The sequence below is a fragment of the Rhopalosiphum padi genome, chromosome 2 (assembly GCF_020882245.1).
Source record: "Rhopalosiphum padi isolate XX-2018 chromosome 2, ASM2088224v1, whole genome shotgun sequence".
In the NCBI taxonomy this organism is placed as follows: Eukaryota; Metazoa; Arthropoda; class Insecta; order Hemiptera; family Aphididae; genus Rhopalosiphum; species Rhopalosiphum padi.
Genome location: NC_083598.1, coordinates 13,607,766 through 13,624,344, shown reverse-complemented (window position 1 = coordinate 13,624,344; position 16,579 = coordinate 13,607,766). Strand labels below are relative to the sequence as shown.

Here is a 16,579-nt window from a genome sequence, read left to right as displayed (position 1 = left end):
ATTGATTACAAATTTATGCATATAAATATTGACACATTATCGGTTTTAAATCAAAAGAAATTATAACAAGTATATTAAAAAAAATATTTTATAGTATTATATTATTTATTAACTATAATTAATATTAACTTTTGTTAGCGTATTACTGTTTTCCTGGGCCAGAAAGAATCCTGGCCACCACAAATGTCACAAACCAGCCATGAGATCACTAGTAAAAGTAAATTGGCCGTTCATTTACATAATAGTTTAGATTTGATCAATCAGCGCAAGATGATTACAATAATATTGTTAACTGTAAGGTATACTAGAAGTTTCTAAGACCCAAACTATAGACGCGTAACTAAATACAGTGTTTTTCAGAATGATTTATCCAGTTTCAATACATTTGTAGTTATACATTTTAAGTTTTTAGTTTTTAATAATTGATACACTAACATTAAAAGAATAATATATATTTAAAATAATTTAGTTTACGATATTTATAAAATATCTTTTTAAAGACTTCCCCTAGTTACACGGACAACGTATCATACATTATTTGTTCCAACATAATATATTGTATTGTAACTAATTATTAATACATTTGTGATTGATTTTAATATTGATGCGTATACGCATTATATGCAATATAATATTATTAATTTATTATCCAACACACCATATGAGAAAGACCTAGCAGGCCAGGTGTCAAACAATATATAAATATATAAATCATTTTGAGTAATCCCGAGTGTTATTATATATTTTGTGAAAATTATTTGAATCAGGGTAAATATATGTAATAAAGCCGTAATCGTATAATAATACAAACCTCGCAATGTTGTACAGGATGTCGTATAGGATGATTCAAAAAAATTTAAAATGTAGATATAATATAATATACTCATACCTACGTTGTGTAATAGTTATAGTAGTTACATATAGACATAAAGTAACATTATTATGTAGTACGTATGTATTTGTCGGTTTTATGCGCGATTATAAATGACTTTGACAACATCGTCAGGTAATCTTAGGCATTAAAAATATAATGGATATCACGGCTTAATGTACCTATCCCGTTACCAAAAGAGTAACTTCCCAAGAGAATAATAACAAAATAATTTAATTATGTCATATAATATTCTCCCTCTCTCTCTCTCTCTCTCTCTCTGTCTCTCTCTTCCACAAAAAGGGCTACAATCCCTCATTCCCTCCTCCTCTCCTCCTCTATCGTGGTGTTTTTGCCTATTCCGCTATCCATATATATATATATAATATATAAATATACTATTATATACATACTATAGTATATAGATTCTATACACACACACATACTTATATATATATATGCGTGTAGGGGAAATGTACACACACAGTTTTCTAAACTATACATATAGAAGATTTTTTATTATATCTACGGGTAGTGGTGTATACGGTCGCCAGTCGTGGTGAAGCCGTTGACGGACGTTCCCGGGGAGGGGATCGGTGACGACGAAGACCGGACCGCGCGCGAGCGCTCCGACCCGACCGGCCCGGTCCAGCTGCGGCGGCGGTGACGGTCACAAACGTTTCGCGTGATCCGTTGGCAGCAGACGTCACGAGCGAGCATCACGTCGCATCTCATTTCGTCCACACCGACAAGTGCGCGAGCTCCTCACCGCCACCTCCCCCCACACACGACTCGGTTTGCGGTGTTGTACGCGTTCCGACAGCAGTCGTCCTGTCCGGCGACGGACGTTTGCTGTCCCGTCTGCAAGTGCGCACGGGAAACGATAGTAACATACAAGTAACCCACAAATAAGGGAAGTTTTCGAGCAAGGACCGCGAACGCACGAGGTGCCGCACTGCAGTGCGTGCGAAACGACTCGATCGTCATGACAACGTGCAGAAGTCTGCCGATTCGCAGTCACGCGGCCCGTGAACGACGTCGTTGACAGGTGTTCGAAGTCGCCGCACGCTATCCGCCCTCCGCCGCGGGTGTCCGTCCGTTCCGAGTGTAACCGCGTCGTCTTCTCCGCAGCCGCCGCCACCGCCACCACCACCACTACCCTTCGTCGGCGGGATCGCCCATTCCGACGTCCACACCGCCACGCGATGGCCCGATCCGGGGTCGTGGCGCCTCTTGTCCAGTTGCTGCTGTGCGCGGCCGCTCTGCGACCCGCCGCAGTGATGGTCAGCGGCCAGGACGCAGACTCACTGGCCAGCAGTTTTTTCTCAGGTACATACTGTCACGTTTTATAATTCTACGTCTATAGGACATTATACGTTTCCTTCCGGCCGGTACTTAATAATAATTATTGGCGATGCGCTCGGTTATGATTTTACTCAATATTGATTACTGATGACTTTTAAATGCTTTAAAATATATAAAATATTAGTATTAGTGAAAATTATTTATAGTATTTTTTATGCACTTATGTCGTATTCCCTGTAGCGTTTACGTTTATATCGCATTAATGTAAACTATTATGCTGATCCGGTCCGGGAAATGAAGCCGTCCGGCTGTTCCACTGTCCGCTGTAGCGAAACCGAACTTTAGGGCGCACACTTACTTTGTTAGTTCAATAATGGTGATTGGTATATACATTTTTACCATTATTTGTTTAAGAGTTTTGAGGTTATGATGATATTTTATGATTGATTAGCGCATTACGATCGAATCTGGGCGACGATTGAAATATAAGATCTCTGAAACGAGGTCCGAAAGGTTGCATTTTCTTTTAAGGTTTTAATAAGTGCAGCATTCAGTTAAAGCGTGTTAACTTTCACTGAAAAAAATGCACATAATTGTAGATTTTTTTTTAATTACGAGGAAACCGTGTGTGATATAATTATAGCTGATACGTGTCTTGGTTATTACTACCCTGAGTTTCCTAGGAATTTCCTAGGAATTTCCTATGTATGTGTCCATGTCCATGATCTGTCCACTCCCCATATATGTGAAATTTACAAATTTATATGATCTTCTCCGGTTTTTTTTTAAGTAAGTATTAAGCATTAAAAAAATACTCAATATGTGATACTATAAATAATATTATATTGAATGATTTGTAAAAATTCATAGTTTTCACTTTTCAATACCCACAGCTAGCGAATATTTTTTTAAATTTCATACAAATATTCTTCACCATGTATGTGGTATTTGGAAACCAATTTACTAAGAAAAAGTTTCAAGATAAATTTTATTACCATGTTATAAAACTGATTGCTTATTTTTATAACTATGAATTCTTTAGTTAAAAATATTACCATAATTGTATTACTTACCTCGTTCATAGGTAATGATTATATACAAAGTCCTTTATCTGAATGTATTATATGCAGTATAGTGAATTAAAAAAAAATCCAAAATCATGGAAAACGTCACATCGAGGAAAGTTGTAAACTAATAAGTTCAAGTTAGCACAATATCTTTCTATAATAAATATCATAAAATCATTACACCGTCATTGTCGATTGAACTGATGATAACCAGCGTTTAAATTGCTGGAAAATAAGTTATAATATTTTTTGGGGGACACTAATACGTACGAACAATTTGCGTTGCCCAGTTGGTGTAGCTAAAATAATAAGGTGATCGATTTAAATCGTCTACGCACTTGTTGTTTCGAAAACAGTTAATATTTTTGTAAAACAACCTTTCAAATTATTTGAAGTTAATGTAAAGAACATTTTTATATTTTTTATACATTTTTATCGTTAACATTTTTGGATAAATATTACCATCCTACTCTGCTCATCTAAAGTTTATCGAAATAATAGGTTTAAACACTTTAATGGATGATCATTGTATGCATACAATAATTTTATTGTCTCAAACCCCTCGACTCGTATGTTGCGTAGAAGAATCAGGAAGGATACGGTGAAATGTTTGAGAAAACGGATATGTTTCCAGTCTTCGTCACTGAGTCGAGATTCAATAGCATCACCGACGACAGCGATACAATACATAATATCATAATCATCATTATCGTATAAACAACCGGATGATAGTGTCGACGATATGAACATTTATAATATCGTTGTCGGAACGAGGACATGCGCGACCGACGACCACTGCGACGACGTAGGTCTAACGGTATCTGGCGTGCCGGCGCAAAACAATCGGCGTTCGCGAGTAGGTAAGGTATAGGTACGACGTTTTGTAAAGAAAGCGTTTGACCCCGATCAGCCGCCGTCGTACAAGTCGTCTTCGTCGTCGTCGTCGTCGACGTCGTATATAATATTATAAGCACACCAGACGTACCTATGTATAATAATAATAATATAATATACCTATTTATTACTCGTTACAGCGATCGAAACGCGTCTCAGTGCCCCGTCGTTATAGTTTCACGCCCACTTTACGCGTACCATATTATTGCACACAGAGTGACGATGGCGATGACGACGGTGTATTATCATTATTATTTTACTATTATCGTTATTGCCGGTCAGGTACTATGGGTACCACGGTCGATCCGACGGCGGTGGTGATGTCGAGACTCACACGACCTTGCCGGTTACTGAACCCGCGAGACGATCGGCGAAATCTACGCCGCCATCGCCCAAAATTGTCTTGTCCTAGTCCAGGACAACTCCTCGTCTCGAGACCACGATGATCATTATAATAACTGACAAGGTGAAATCCGCAGATACGCCTAGTATAACGGGCGGTTGGAAGTTGTGAAAAAATAAATAATTGTATCTCCAAATTCTAAATATTATATAATGATATCGGTGAAGGTCGCTTAGCAAACGAGTCCCGGAAACGCTTGCACGGCGTTAGTCTTAAAAATACTAATATTAGATTTTTTTCATTATTGATTTATTTTAGAGTAAAATTCGAGAAAAAAATTATATCAAAAGCAATCATGATTGAACGTCTGTTATCGGAGGTATATCGATTGTTACATTGGAAAGTTTGTAAAACTTAACATATAAAATTATTATGTTTGTAGTACCGTCGTCGATGAATAAAACGTATGTATACAATGCCATGTCATTGCCGTCATTCATTAATTTCTTCTAAATCCTCATTAAATATCGTTACTTTATATTAAAATACATACAAACGCGTGGTGTGTGTTTTTAACTTTGGTTCCGTGACCAGGCAGTTTTTAAGAATATAAAATATTATATTACTTGTGTGTTTCGAATTATGAAGATGTTAATTTTGAAACCTGTTCCTCAAATAAAACCAGTTTCCGTTATGTTTTTAAGGTGTTACTTTAAAGTACGATTTGATTCACAAAACCAGCCGTTATACCTACCGACATATTAATATGAAATATTATAGTTCTATAACACGACGTACGTACGTATTAATATAATGCACGTGGTTACCTCAAATTATAATTATTAATACTCGTTCGATCGTTTTTCGCGTGTACCGACAAAGAATGTTCATTATACCTAGGGTTCGGATTTTGTAGAAAAATAGATCGTTTAAAGTTTTTATAGTTGAAGAAAAAATCATTTACTTAATTTAAGTTAGAAAAATATAATAAAAATAACAAAATTAAATTATATTATGAACATCAATACATCGTATTAAGGTTGAATAATTAATTTACTACAATATTATATTCAAAGAAGGTATTTTCATCAAAAATTAGCCTATTGATGCTGATATATATTTGTATATTAAACATGATTATCTCTCTACACTTATTGCTGTTATCCGAGCATATTTCATGTAAAAAATCTATTTAAACTATAGTTATATATATGTTACATACATCAACAGTGCTGGTTTTAGGTAGGGGCCACCGGGGCCCCTGCGCTTTGGTAAGAAATTTTGGGCCTCACATTAATGAAATTATATATTATTGTATACTATAATTTTTCGGCGAAAATAAACAAAAAAATAAAAATACGATTTGCTCCAGGCCTGGCTCTACCCTAAGGCCGGCTCTGTATAGCAATGTGGTTGAAGCAGTACCATTATGTTTATCTATTATGGCTATTTTGTGGTTTTCGTCCATTATTTTTTGAAAAAACACAATTTCAATTGTGAGATATGTAAATTTTACCTAATTTTGATGATAATGTAGTATCTAACCAGGCTAACACAATACAATTAAAGAAATCCACGAAATGTTCATTGAAATTATTCAAAAATGACACAAAAGTTAGTAAAAAAGTACAGTCGGAGAAAAAAGCAAAATAAAGTTTACTTTAATACGACAAATTAAGGGGCCGCTACACCAGCTTTTTTTTTCTCTGTCTATCTCCCACATGATATAGGAACAAAGTTACTCCGTATTTCCACGATTACGACTCTCTGGTTCAGTTTAAGATAAAAGCACCTATTATATATTTTATAAAGAAGAGTATTTCCTGTGCATTGACCGGATAGATTTTTAATATTTACAATTTAGAATAAATTATTAATGGTTAAAAATAATCGAAATTATTTTAAATTAAAACATGCTTATATTTATAAAAAATGTAAATATAAAAAATATATCCAGTCTATGCACAGGAAATATTCTTCTTTATAAAATAAATAATAGGTGCTTTTGCCCTAAACTGAACCATAGAGTCGTAATCGTGGAAATATGGAGTATCTTTGTTCCTATATTATATGCGGAAGATGGACAGAGAAAACAAATGCTGGTGTAGCGGCCTCTTAAAAATTATACGAAACGAATTTATGTAAAAATATTACGTTTACATCACATTCGTCACCAAAAAAGCGTTAGCTAAAAAATCTGAGCTTTAGTGATTACTGAAAACGAACCTTTCGACACCGCAAACCAGTCCATTGGGCATAGAGTACAATACACTCACAATATGACCCATTCGCATATTATATATTACAGTGTTATCGCACAGTAACTATTCCTACGAATGATTACGATATCATCGTAATACGAAGAGGCAAACACCGTCTGCATATTATAATATAACCACTACCGCGGTATGTAACGCATATATAATAGTAGTTTGACGCGCCTCCGGGAATGCCGTTGTCGAGACTAAACCATATTATTATTATAATACTGCGGCAAACCGCGACGGCTGCCGATAAAGTGTGGCCGACCGACACCAAGTTCCCATAAGAGTATGGATCACGAGCCGGCACCAACATCTATGATAATTGTATAGATCACGGGCTGGCACTTCCTATGACACACACACCACTACCACCATCGCCGTCACCACCTCCACCGCCACCGCACGGATACCGTTACGGAAACGTGCGATCCGCGCAGGACCGTTATACGCGCGCCACGCATACAATGGACCGGGAAAATATTATACTTTGGCGTGTGACCCGAATACCTACTTATATTTTATTATTATTATTATTGTTGTTGTTGTTATGGACGAAAAGTATTGTAATCATTGTGGCTAAGTCATTGTTGTCGCCACCTTCCACTGCTGACAGGGGTGATTCCGGGGAGGAGAGGACACCTCTCCCCAAACCCATATTTCTATAGAAAATAGTATATTGTTAAAAACAGAATTACAAAAAAAAAAAAAAACATATTATAACATCGATTATTATTAACATGTGCAAGTGTGTAGTTAAATAAATAAACTATACTATAAAAAAATTATACTATGGTATGATATTATTATGAATATTATGACTATTGACTTAGCCCCAAATCAAGTCTCTGGAGCCGCCCCTTACTGCTGGTTTAGATATTTCGATCGCGCGTTTAGAAGGTCCGAAGAGGCATTGGACACGATAATAATTATTATGCGTCTAACCACTCTAACCGTGCGGCGGCCCTCCCGCTACGACAAAATGATAATGACTTGTTCGCATCCAAACTATCTTTTATTATTGGATTAATTATAATTATTACCTTAAATGTTTATTAGTAAAATAATTAATTAAACGCTGGCATCTACAATACGCATCTTGTACATGGGGTTTTGAAATCGAAAAACTGAAAGTTTTTTTGTTACACATACTAATAAATTTTAGTTCTATAAAAGATAAATATACACTGTCTTCGTATAAGTACATATTGGTACATTCTATACTTTATGGTTTTAATGATACATTTGGACATTTATGCATCAGCCATTGGTGCCAGTTGGGGGGTTTGTATATCACAAATTTAAACGGAAACCAATAATTCAGCCCACATTTATAATATAACTTTTTCAGACCGTAACCAACCAATTCGGCTAAAGAAATAAATTCAGTTACATTTTATTAAATTATTATTATTATTATTATTACTTACTGTTATTATTATTATTTATGATTTACCACGATGTTTGTTGGGCGCAGGTTTACTGGACACTATTACCAGCACGGCAGACAGCAAGGACTGTCCTGGTGTATGCGTGCACACGCTGGCCACGCTCATATGCTACGAGGTGCTAGAAAACGTCAAGTGCCCTAGCCCGACGATGCGGTGCTGCGTGGAACCTCCTCCGCTACCAGCCAACGGCACGGCAGCCGCCGTCAACAAGGTGGACCAAACTACGCAAACCGCAGTGTCCAGCACCCGCCCGCAAACGGTGAGTGATACCCTTGTTCGATTTTTCGGGCAGTGAAAATGATGGTTATAATAAGGGGGGGCTGATGGACATTTAGTACAGGGGCCCGATATTGTAAGTGGGGGCCCTGGTTATAATTAAAACTTTTTTGGTATTCTAAAACGTAGAATATAAAACGTGTTTCGGATAACACTGATTATTTGAACATTTATTAAAAACATTATTTTGCATTTTTGACAAATAATTTTTACACATATTTATTTTGTAGGGCATTTTTTATCATTAAATTATAATATAGTAAACGTAAATTGTTATATATAAATTTAAATATAGATACAAAGGCTTCTGCCGCTTGTCGTTCAACTTCATGATAGGATATAATGTTAATAACAATCATATTAATGAGCCTTTTCATTCATATAAGGTTCACTCAGAATATGCGCTTATTTAGCCTTTATTTTACCACCCATTTACTACATTTACTACTATATTTTTATTAAATTATGATTTATGGTTTGTTGTTATGTAAAATTGCACGATTTATAAACATGTACATCATCGCAATGTACAAATAAAAGTAAAATTTTCACCAGTTGAATTCCTAGCTTTTTTTTATTTAAATACAACACACGCAGTCCGCCATATTGTTTTTATTTCTTTAGCCAATTAAACTAAACTATTAATGATCAAACTGTTTTGGATTTGTTTTCATTCAGGTCTCCTCTAGCAGCCAACAGCAGAGGCCGGCTGTTAACTCGTCGTCCGCGGACAATCCGGGTAAGAAGGTAAACTGAAATAGTAAACGGGCCATTTTTTGACACGGGAACGTACGCGTGCTGCTTTAAATAGAAATTACTAACGACACTAATCGACGATTCGGCAATAAGATTTTAAGCGAAATTAACAATGTAAATTTGTTTCGGGTACAATATATACGAGTACATATATTATATGTTTTGTTTTCATTTGGTTAGCGGTACAGACTAAAAATTTGTTTGTTTTCTGACAAGTCGTATTAAAATAGTTTCGATTAATATTTAATTTTTTCGAGCTTTATTATTCGGTACATCATTTCGAATAAGGTATTTTTTTATTTTCATAGTTTTTATATTTATTATTGTGTCTATACTATTATTTTTTACTTGCAATTGTGTAGATCCGGAAAACCATTAGGTTATTCGATTAATTGAATTGTTTTCTCGCTTTATCGAAAATAGTTTTTCATAAGAATTAAAAAATAATCACTTAATAGAATATTTTTATAGAGCGAACCTTTGCTACAAACGATTAGGGTTAGATTTAGTGGCCCATTATAACAATACTTTGGTACAATGGTTATCTTATGATTTCATCTCGAAGGGATCGTGTGTCCGGGAGTGTGTGTGGCTGAGAGGATAGCGGACTACTGCGAGGCCGTTCTAAACGTGACGGAGATGTGCAAGACGGGTCTGCGATGTTGCGTGTCCAAGGACGCGTTCGCCGGTGCAGAACACCTGGTCGTGTTGGACAGAAACTCGACCAGGATCAGCTTGAACAACGCCCCACACCGGCCGCCGCCACCATCGTCCACCACGACGACGGCGGCAACGACCACAGCGGCCGCGGATACCTCAGCGTCTGCGCCGCCGCCGCCCGTAGGCAGCAAACAGTGTCGCGGCGAATGCGTCAGTGGGCTGTTCGCGCTGTTTTGCGACGACGTGGACGCCGACGCGTACTGTCCCGGCGACGACAGCAGCTGTTGCGTCACCGCGCCCGCCGACGGACAGTCGGGCCAGCAGCAGCCACCACCGCCACCACCACCGCGTCCCGCTCAGCCGTCCAAACAACCTTCGGCCAAGCCGCCGCCACCGTCCACCACGGCCGCGGGGCCACCGTTGCCCAAGTGCCCGGGCTTCTGTTTGCTCAACCTGATGGCCGCGTTCTGTGAACGGCCGTCGGTACTGGTGTCGTACACGTCCACGTGCAAACGCGGCTCGGTGTGCTGCGACAACACCAAGGCGGCCGCCCCGTCGCCCTCACACACAGCGCAAAAGCCCAAGCCCCGGCCACCCGCGCCGACCACCACCACAGTGGCCACGCCACCTGCACCGCCCGACGGACGGCCAGAGTGTCCGGGATCGTGCATTGTCCCTTACTTGTCGTTCACTTGTTTCAGTAAGTTTTTGGTATAAGTCATGTTCGCGCTGCACTGTGTCGTGTCGTGTTCCGTATATTTATTATATAATAACGTAGATAACACACTTTGGGCAACACTCGTTCCTATAAGTTGAATATTCTCTAATAATAAATAACTCTAAACGATACGGTACAGTGAGAAGGCACTAAGTACTATTAATTAAATAAAACAACTTTATCCGGTCAACCGGAACTACAATAAATGTATAAATTATTAATGAGTAATGACATATTCTCATTTATACTTTGTTCTGGTATCACAACCTTGCCAGACATATAAATTGAAGTGTTGGCTCTTAGCTCTTACCTTATCCTTCGTATTGATCACTATTTTCTTACCGTCCACTTCTTTATGCCCTATATATATATATATATATATAAGTATGGAAAAAAAATTAATAGGTTTTCTGTATTTAAAAATAAAAATTAATAATGAGTATTGTGTTCGTTTTTAGGAAACGCAGAAATGACGGACGTATTCAAATGTCGAAAACCGGGAACTCAGTGTTGTGCTTCAAAAACTCAAATCCGCGAAGTTGTCGAACAGAAAACTGGCGTCATTAACCAAGGGGCCAATTCACAGCAATCTACGCCGCAAACCTATGGTGGGTTTACACACAGAAACGACACCATACCTCCGTTTAGGCCGCACGTGCCCAGTTCGTTACAAGTATACACCCCGTCGCCAGGTCAGTACAGATGTATAAGTTTACACGAACTGTAACATTATAATAAACGTAAAAGTTACAAAAAGTTTCAAGAAATCATCTTGTCAGTCTCTATGATTTACATGCGCATTGTACACTTACACAGTCACACTTTTACTGACATCATCTTTTTTTTTATTTTCTAGTAAATTCTTTATAAAGCATAAAGTCTTCATAAGTTTTAGACAAACATAATTGAGCATTTTTTAATAAACAAAGAGCCACGAAAAGTCTTTTTTTCAAAGCTATATCAAATTTAAATAATCTTACATAATCTACTTACGTGTACCTATCTATAACCGAAACAGTTTTTAAATTATTTATATTTTGATTACGTCATGTATAATGTTAACGTGTATTAAACAGCAAAAGCCTTTTATTGAGAAAGCTATTTACTTCAATTAAAGCAAATGTAATTTCAAAGTGCTCCAATAACCTTTTTCATCATAATAAATACAATCTTCCTCTTAAAATGTTATCAAATGAATTTATTAATTAAATTAAATTGAACACACATATTTTATATTTACTACAGATTTTTAAATACATTCAACCATTTAGCTAAGTTAAATAAGAAAAGCAAATTGGTTATTAAAAACGGGAATTTCAAAAACATTATTTTAAATTATTAAATATATTTACGAATCTAACTTTCAAGATAACACTATAAATCAGTTTTCAACTTTTTTCATATAAAAAGTTCCAAACTTTTATTACAACTTTGCAACATAAGTAAATTACAATTCCTTTACATACCAATTACCTCTATTATACGTAACGTTAATAGTTAATACGTGTTTAGTCTACAGCCTTAGCTGTAAAACATCAATAACAATTAATGTTTTCCTAATTATTATGATTTACAAGAAAATTTTTCTCTTTAATTTATTCTAATCGTAGGAACATGTATTTTCATTTATAATAAATTATTATTATTGACATAGAACATCTTGTACACGTCAAATCGGCTTCATCGTAATGACTATGGTTGATGCGTTACATTATAACTGAAAGAACCCAGTTCAAAGTGGGGCGCCTAATGATGTGGTTGCTAAATAGTTTATTGGACAATCTAATTTCTGGTTGGACTATAAAATAAAATTTCCGATTAAACATAGTATCATTTAAGATTAAATAAGAAGGATTTCAATGCTCAACCAAAGTTTTTAACACTATAGGCTCCATTGATTTACACGTGAATAAGTGTTATCGTTACTTTTTTTTAATTATTAGGTATATGCGTTGTATTTTTATAATAAACTATTTCATCTGACATCCATACTATGGTACTATTTATTATAAATACTTATAATTATCTCAATGATACAAGTGCCGGACATCCAGTTATGTCTCTGCGGTATGTGTCCCTACGTTTGGTATTTTAGACTTATTATGTAACATTATTTTTGTTTTTCGACATTATTTTACTAATTATTATGTATGTTTGCTCAGTCGATTACTCAGCGAATCCTACAGTATCCACGCTGACTACGTCAAATCCTGTACCTTCCAAACCGTCGACGTATAGCAAGTACGTATGCGGTGTAAAGGGAACGTCTAGGACGCGGACGTCGAGAGTAGTCGGCGGGGAAGATGCGGACGCGGCCGAGTGGTGTTGGCAAGTGGCGTTGATCAACTCTTTAAACCAATATCTCTGCGGTGGAGCATTGATCGGCACTCAGTGGGTGTTGACCGCTGCGCATTGCGTTACAAAGTGAGAATTTCGACTTGATCCTTATCATTGGTTTATAACTGCACGACTAGAGGCGGATATACTTAAATATCAGATGCGATCGTGAGATGAACGAAAAACATTAAATTAAAAAAAATTTTGCTAAACTAAAAATTACAGTATATAATCCAATAATAGTATCAATAATAGTTCCAATAAAAATTAGCTACACTGCACATGTTTACTACATAGGGCATTAAAACTTTTCACTATGTTCTTCTTTTCCGTGAAATGCATCAGGTATTCTCTTAGCTTTCGAGTATTGTTTCACTGCTTTAACACATAAAAGTGTCTTTAATATTTATTATTATTAAACATCTAAGTCTCGTTACATATACTTTTAACTTAAAAATTTAATTTGAATACATTATATTTTTTTTAATTATTATTACAAAATATATGAAGTGCATAATAAGTTGTAATAATGTATAGGTATATATTGATAACGGTAAAATTGTATATGATATGTAACTGCGAGACACAGGAATTATAACGGTTCCTTGTTCCTAGCTAGTTCAGGATACAATACCATGGGAAATAATATTATGGTTAGCGAAAAAAAAGTATCAATTACAATAAAATTAAATAAAATTAAATAATAACATTTTTATTTATTGCGAGATGCTATAATTACATAAAAAAAAAAATGTACAATTATAAGTTACGTTTCCATTTAAATTACAGTATCGCAATTATTAGTGTCCTATTACTAACTGTTTATTATTTGTATAATTGTGTAATAATATGATCTGCAACTAGTAACACGTTTTTAAACAACATTCCAATTTCTAAGTACCTATATTATTTTTACGCGCAACTGAAATGTACCTATATTTTATTTTTATTTTTAACTGTTATCCAGTTAATTACGCCAAAAACGTATCATAATATGTACGGTTTTTATATTTTTTCAACAAACAAAATATACATAGAATACCATGCGATTCTGCAACAATTTGATTCAGCACAATATTGTTTGACTAACCACAAATAGAAATTATTAACCATATCCAACAGTATTATATTGTGTTCCTTCTCGATACTATTATTTTATAAGTTTCAATGTTGTGGTTCGCAATATGCCAATATTACCTACAGCCTTTTATTCCCTCCAAATCGCTTGAATGCGAAAGGTGATGGATATTACATATATACATAACTCTTTACTGGAGCTTTTCATTTTATAGTTATAATAATTTCAAAATTATATTTTTATATACTATTTACCTGTTGTGAAATTTGTCGTCACCACCACTTATAACAATGATTGTAACGTTTGCGTCGCGTGATTTTTCAGCATTGTAAGGTCCGGCGACGCGATATACGTGCGTGTTGGAGATCACGATTTGACCCGAAAGTACGGAAGTCCGGGGGCCCAGACGCTCCGGGTGGCCACCACGTATATCCACCACAACCACAATTCTCAGACTCTGGACAACGACATTGCCCTGCTCAAGCTTCACGGTCAAGCCGAACTTAAGGATGGCGTGTGCCTGGTTTGCCTACCGGCAAGGGGTGTCAGTCATGCAGCCGGCAAGCGGTGCACCGTTACAGGGTATGGGTATATGGGCGAAGCAGGTCCGATCCCATTGCGCATCCGAGAGGCCGAAATCCCGGTAGTCAGCGACACAGAGTGCATCCGCAAGATAAACGCAGTCACCGAGAAGATATTCATACTTCCAGCCAGCAGCTTTTGCGCCGGTGGTGAGGCTGGAAATGACGCCTGTCAGGTGAGCTGCGCTGCTATCGGTCTGACCGATTGTATAATATAATATTGTATAACAAATTATAACTGTAAATGTAATACTACATACAATACCTTAAACAATGTGTTTCTAATAAATGCACTAAACTATGCATTTTACATTTTTAAAAATGCCAAAATCTCAATTTAAAAATACAAAAAGTGTCAAGTGTCAATAATTAATAATAATAATAATTATGTACTAATGTAACCTAACTTAATCTAATCGGCATACATTATGATGTGTCGGATTTTTAAATAAACAAATACGCACGTACACAAATAGGACAACAATTAAAGAACTAATGTATATTTTTTTTCTAATGCTAAAATTATGATTTTAGGGAGATGGCGGTGGACCTCTTGTGTGTCAAGACGATGGATTTTTCGAATTGGCTGGATTGGTTTCTTGGGGTTTTGGATGCGGCAGAATAGATGTACCTGGTGTATACGTTAAGGTTTCATCGTTTATTGGCTGGATCAATCAAATTATTAGTGTAAACAATTTGTAATTTTAAATATTCAAACATTAATTTGCGTCAGTTCAAATAAAAAGTCGAATATTGTTTAAATTTAGCTTAAATTCATCAATAATTTATTTATTTATTATTTATTTTGTACATAAACCATAAAAATTATTTTTATGATTAAAATGACATAAAATATAATATTATTATACATTCTTGTCTAATCATAATATTAATGCAATTTGTAAATATAAAATAAAACCGTAATTTACGTATAGATTAAGTATAAAATTGACATTGGTGACGTATTATATGACAAATATTTTGCCAATATTAATTATTAGCTATAAACAAATATTGGTTTATTTAAAAATATATGTTCAAAAATTACTTTTATCACAAATCATTTTTATTATATCTATTAATGTTTTATACTTAAATAAATAAATCATTGTATTAGATGTATTGGATTTAATGAAAGTGTAATAATTTTATATAATTAGACGTTTTATACAATAGAAAAATATCAAGTATAATATTTATCCAAATGTTTTTCAATAAATTAAACAATATAATTATATACTTGTCATCGAATTATTATCTGTATTGGCGTTTTAATTGGAATTACGTTCAAGACGTTCAGGAATATTTCTAATTTTGTGCCTCGAATATAAAATATTCATTATAGCATTATATTAATTAAAATAATGTACTATAACTATTTAGAATTTATTTTAAGTTATTGTATTTAAATTTAAAAATTTATTGCAAATTATAAACCAAAACATAAAATAATAATGTTAACCTTGTATTATTGTATTTAATAATATACATTTTAAGCCTTTCAAGTTTCAGGCAAAGTTGAATCACAGGATTGAGAAAACAACTCTCAAAGAATCACAGTTTAATATTAATAATATGTGATGTTAATGGATGTATTTTAAATTTTAATAAAAAATATAAATAAATTTGATATTTAATAATAATTAGTGTATGATAAATTTAAACTGATATTCAGATTTTAAGTTAAAATAAGAACTGAAAAAATATAGTAATGAAAAATTACGCACCTCAGCGATAGAATAGTCGCTGCACTAGAATATAAATATAAATAAAATTCAAAAAATCATGACAAATTTGAAAACAATTTTAAGTGGTGTTCAATTTATTGAAACTACACTTGATTGATAATTATTCACTAAGTTTTCACAAGTTATCATTATATTTTTTTTAGCTTAAAGAAACTACGAGTATTGAACAAATTATATAATCCGTTTGAAGATCTAACAGTGATATAAAGACTCGATTTTCAATTGATAAAAAT

General features: G+C 34.8%; 1 protein-coding gene across 1 annotated transcript; it reads left to right on the top strand.

The window, feature by feature from the left end:
• Nucleotides 1-1,465: 1,465 nt before the first annotated feature.
• Nucleotides 1,466-16,241, top strand: LOC132923209 (protein masquerade). Its single transcript, XM_060987062.1, has 8 exons — nt 1,466-2,200; nt 8,219-8,451; nt 9,147-9,207; nt 9,790-10,584; nt 11,061-11,294; nt 12,765-13,026; nt 14,342-14,774; nt 15,133-16,241. The coding sequence occupies exons 1-8, from the start codon at nt 2,077-2,079 to the stop codon at nt 15,298-15,300; spliced, it is 2,310 nt and encodes a 769-aa protein (XP_060843045.1). The 5' UTR covers nt 1,466-2,076; the 3' UTR covers nt 15,301-16,241.
• The last annotated feature ends 338 nt before the right edge of the window (nt 16,242-16,579 follow it).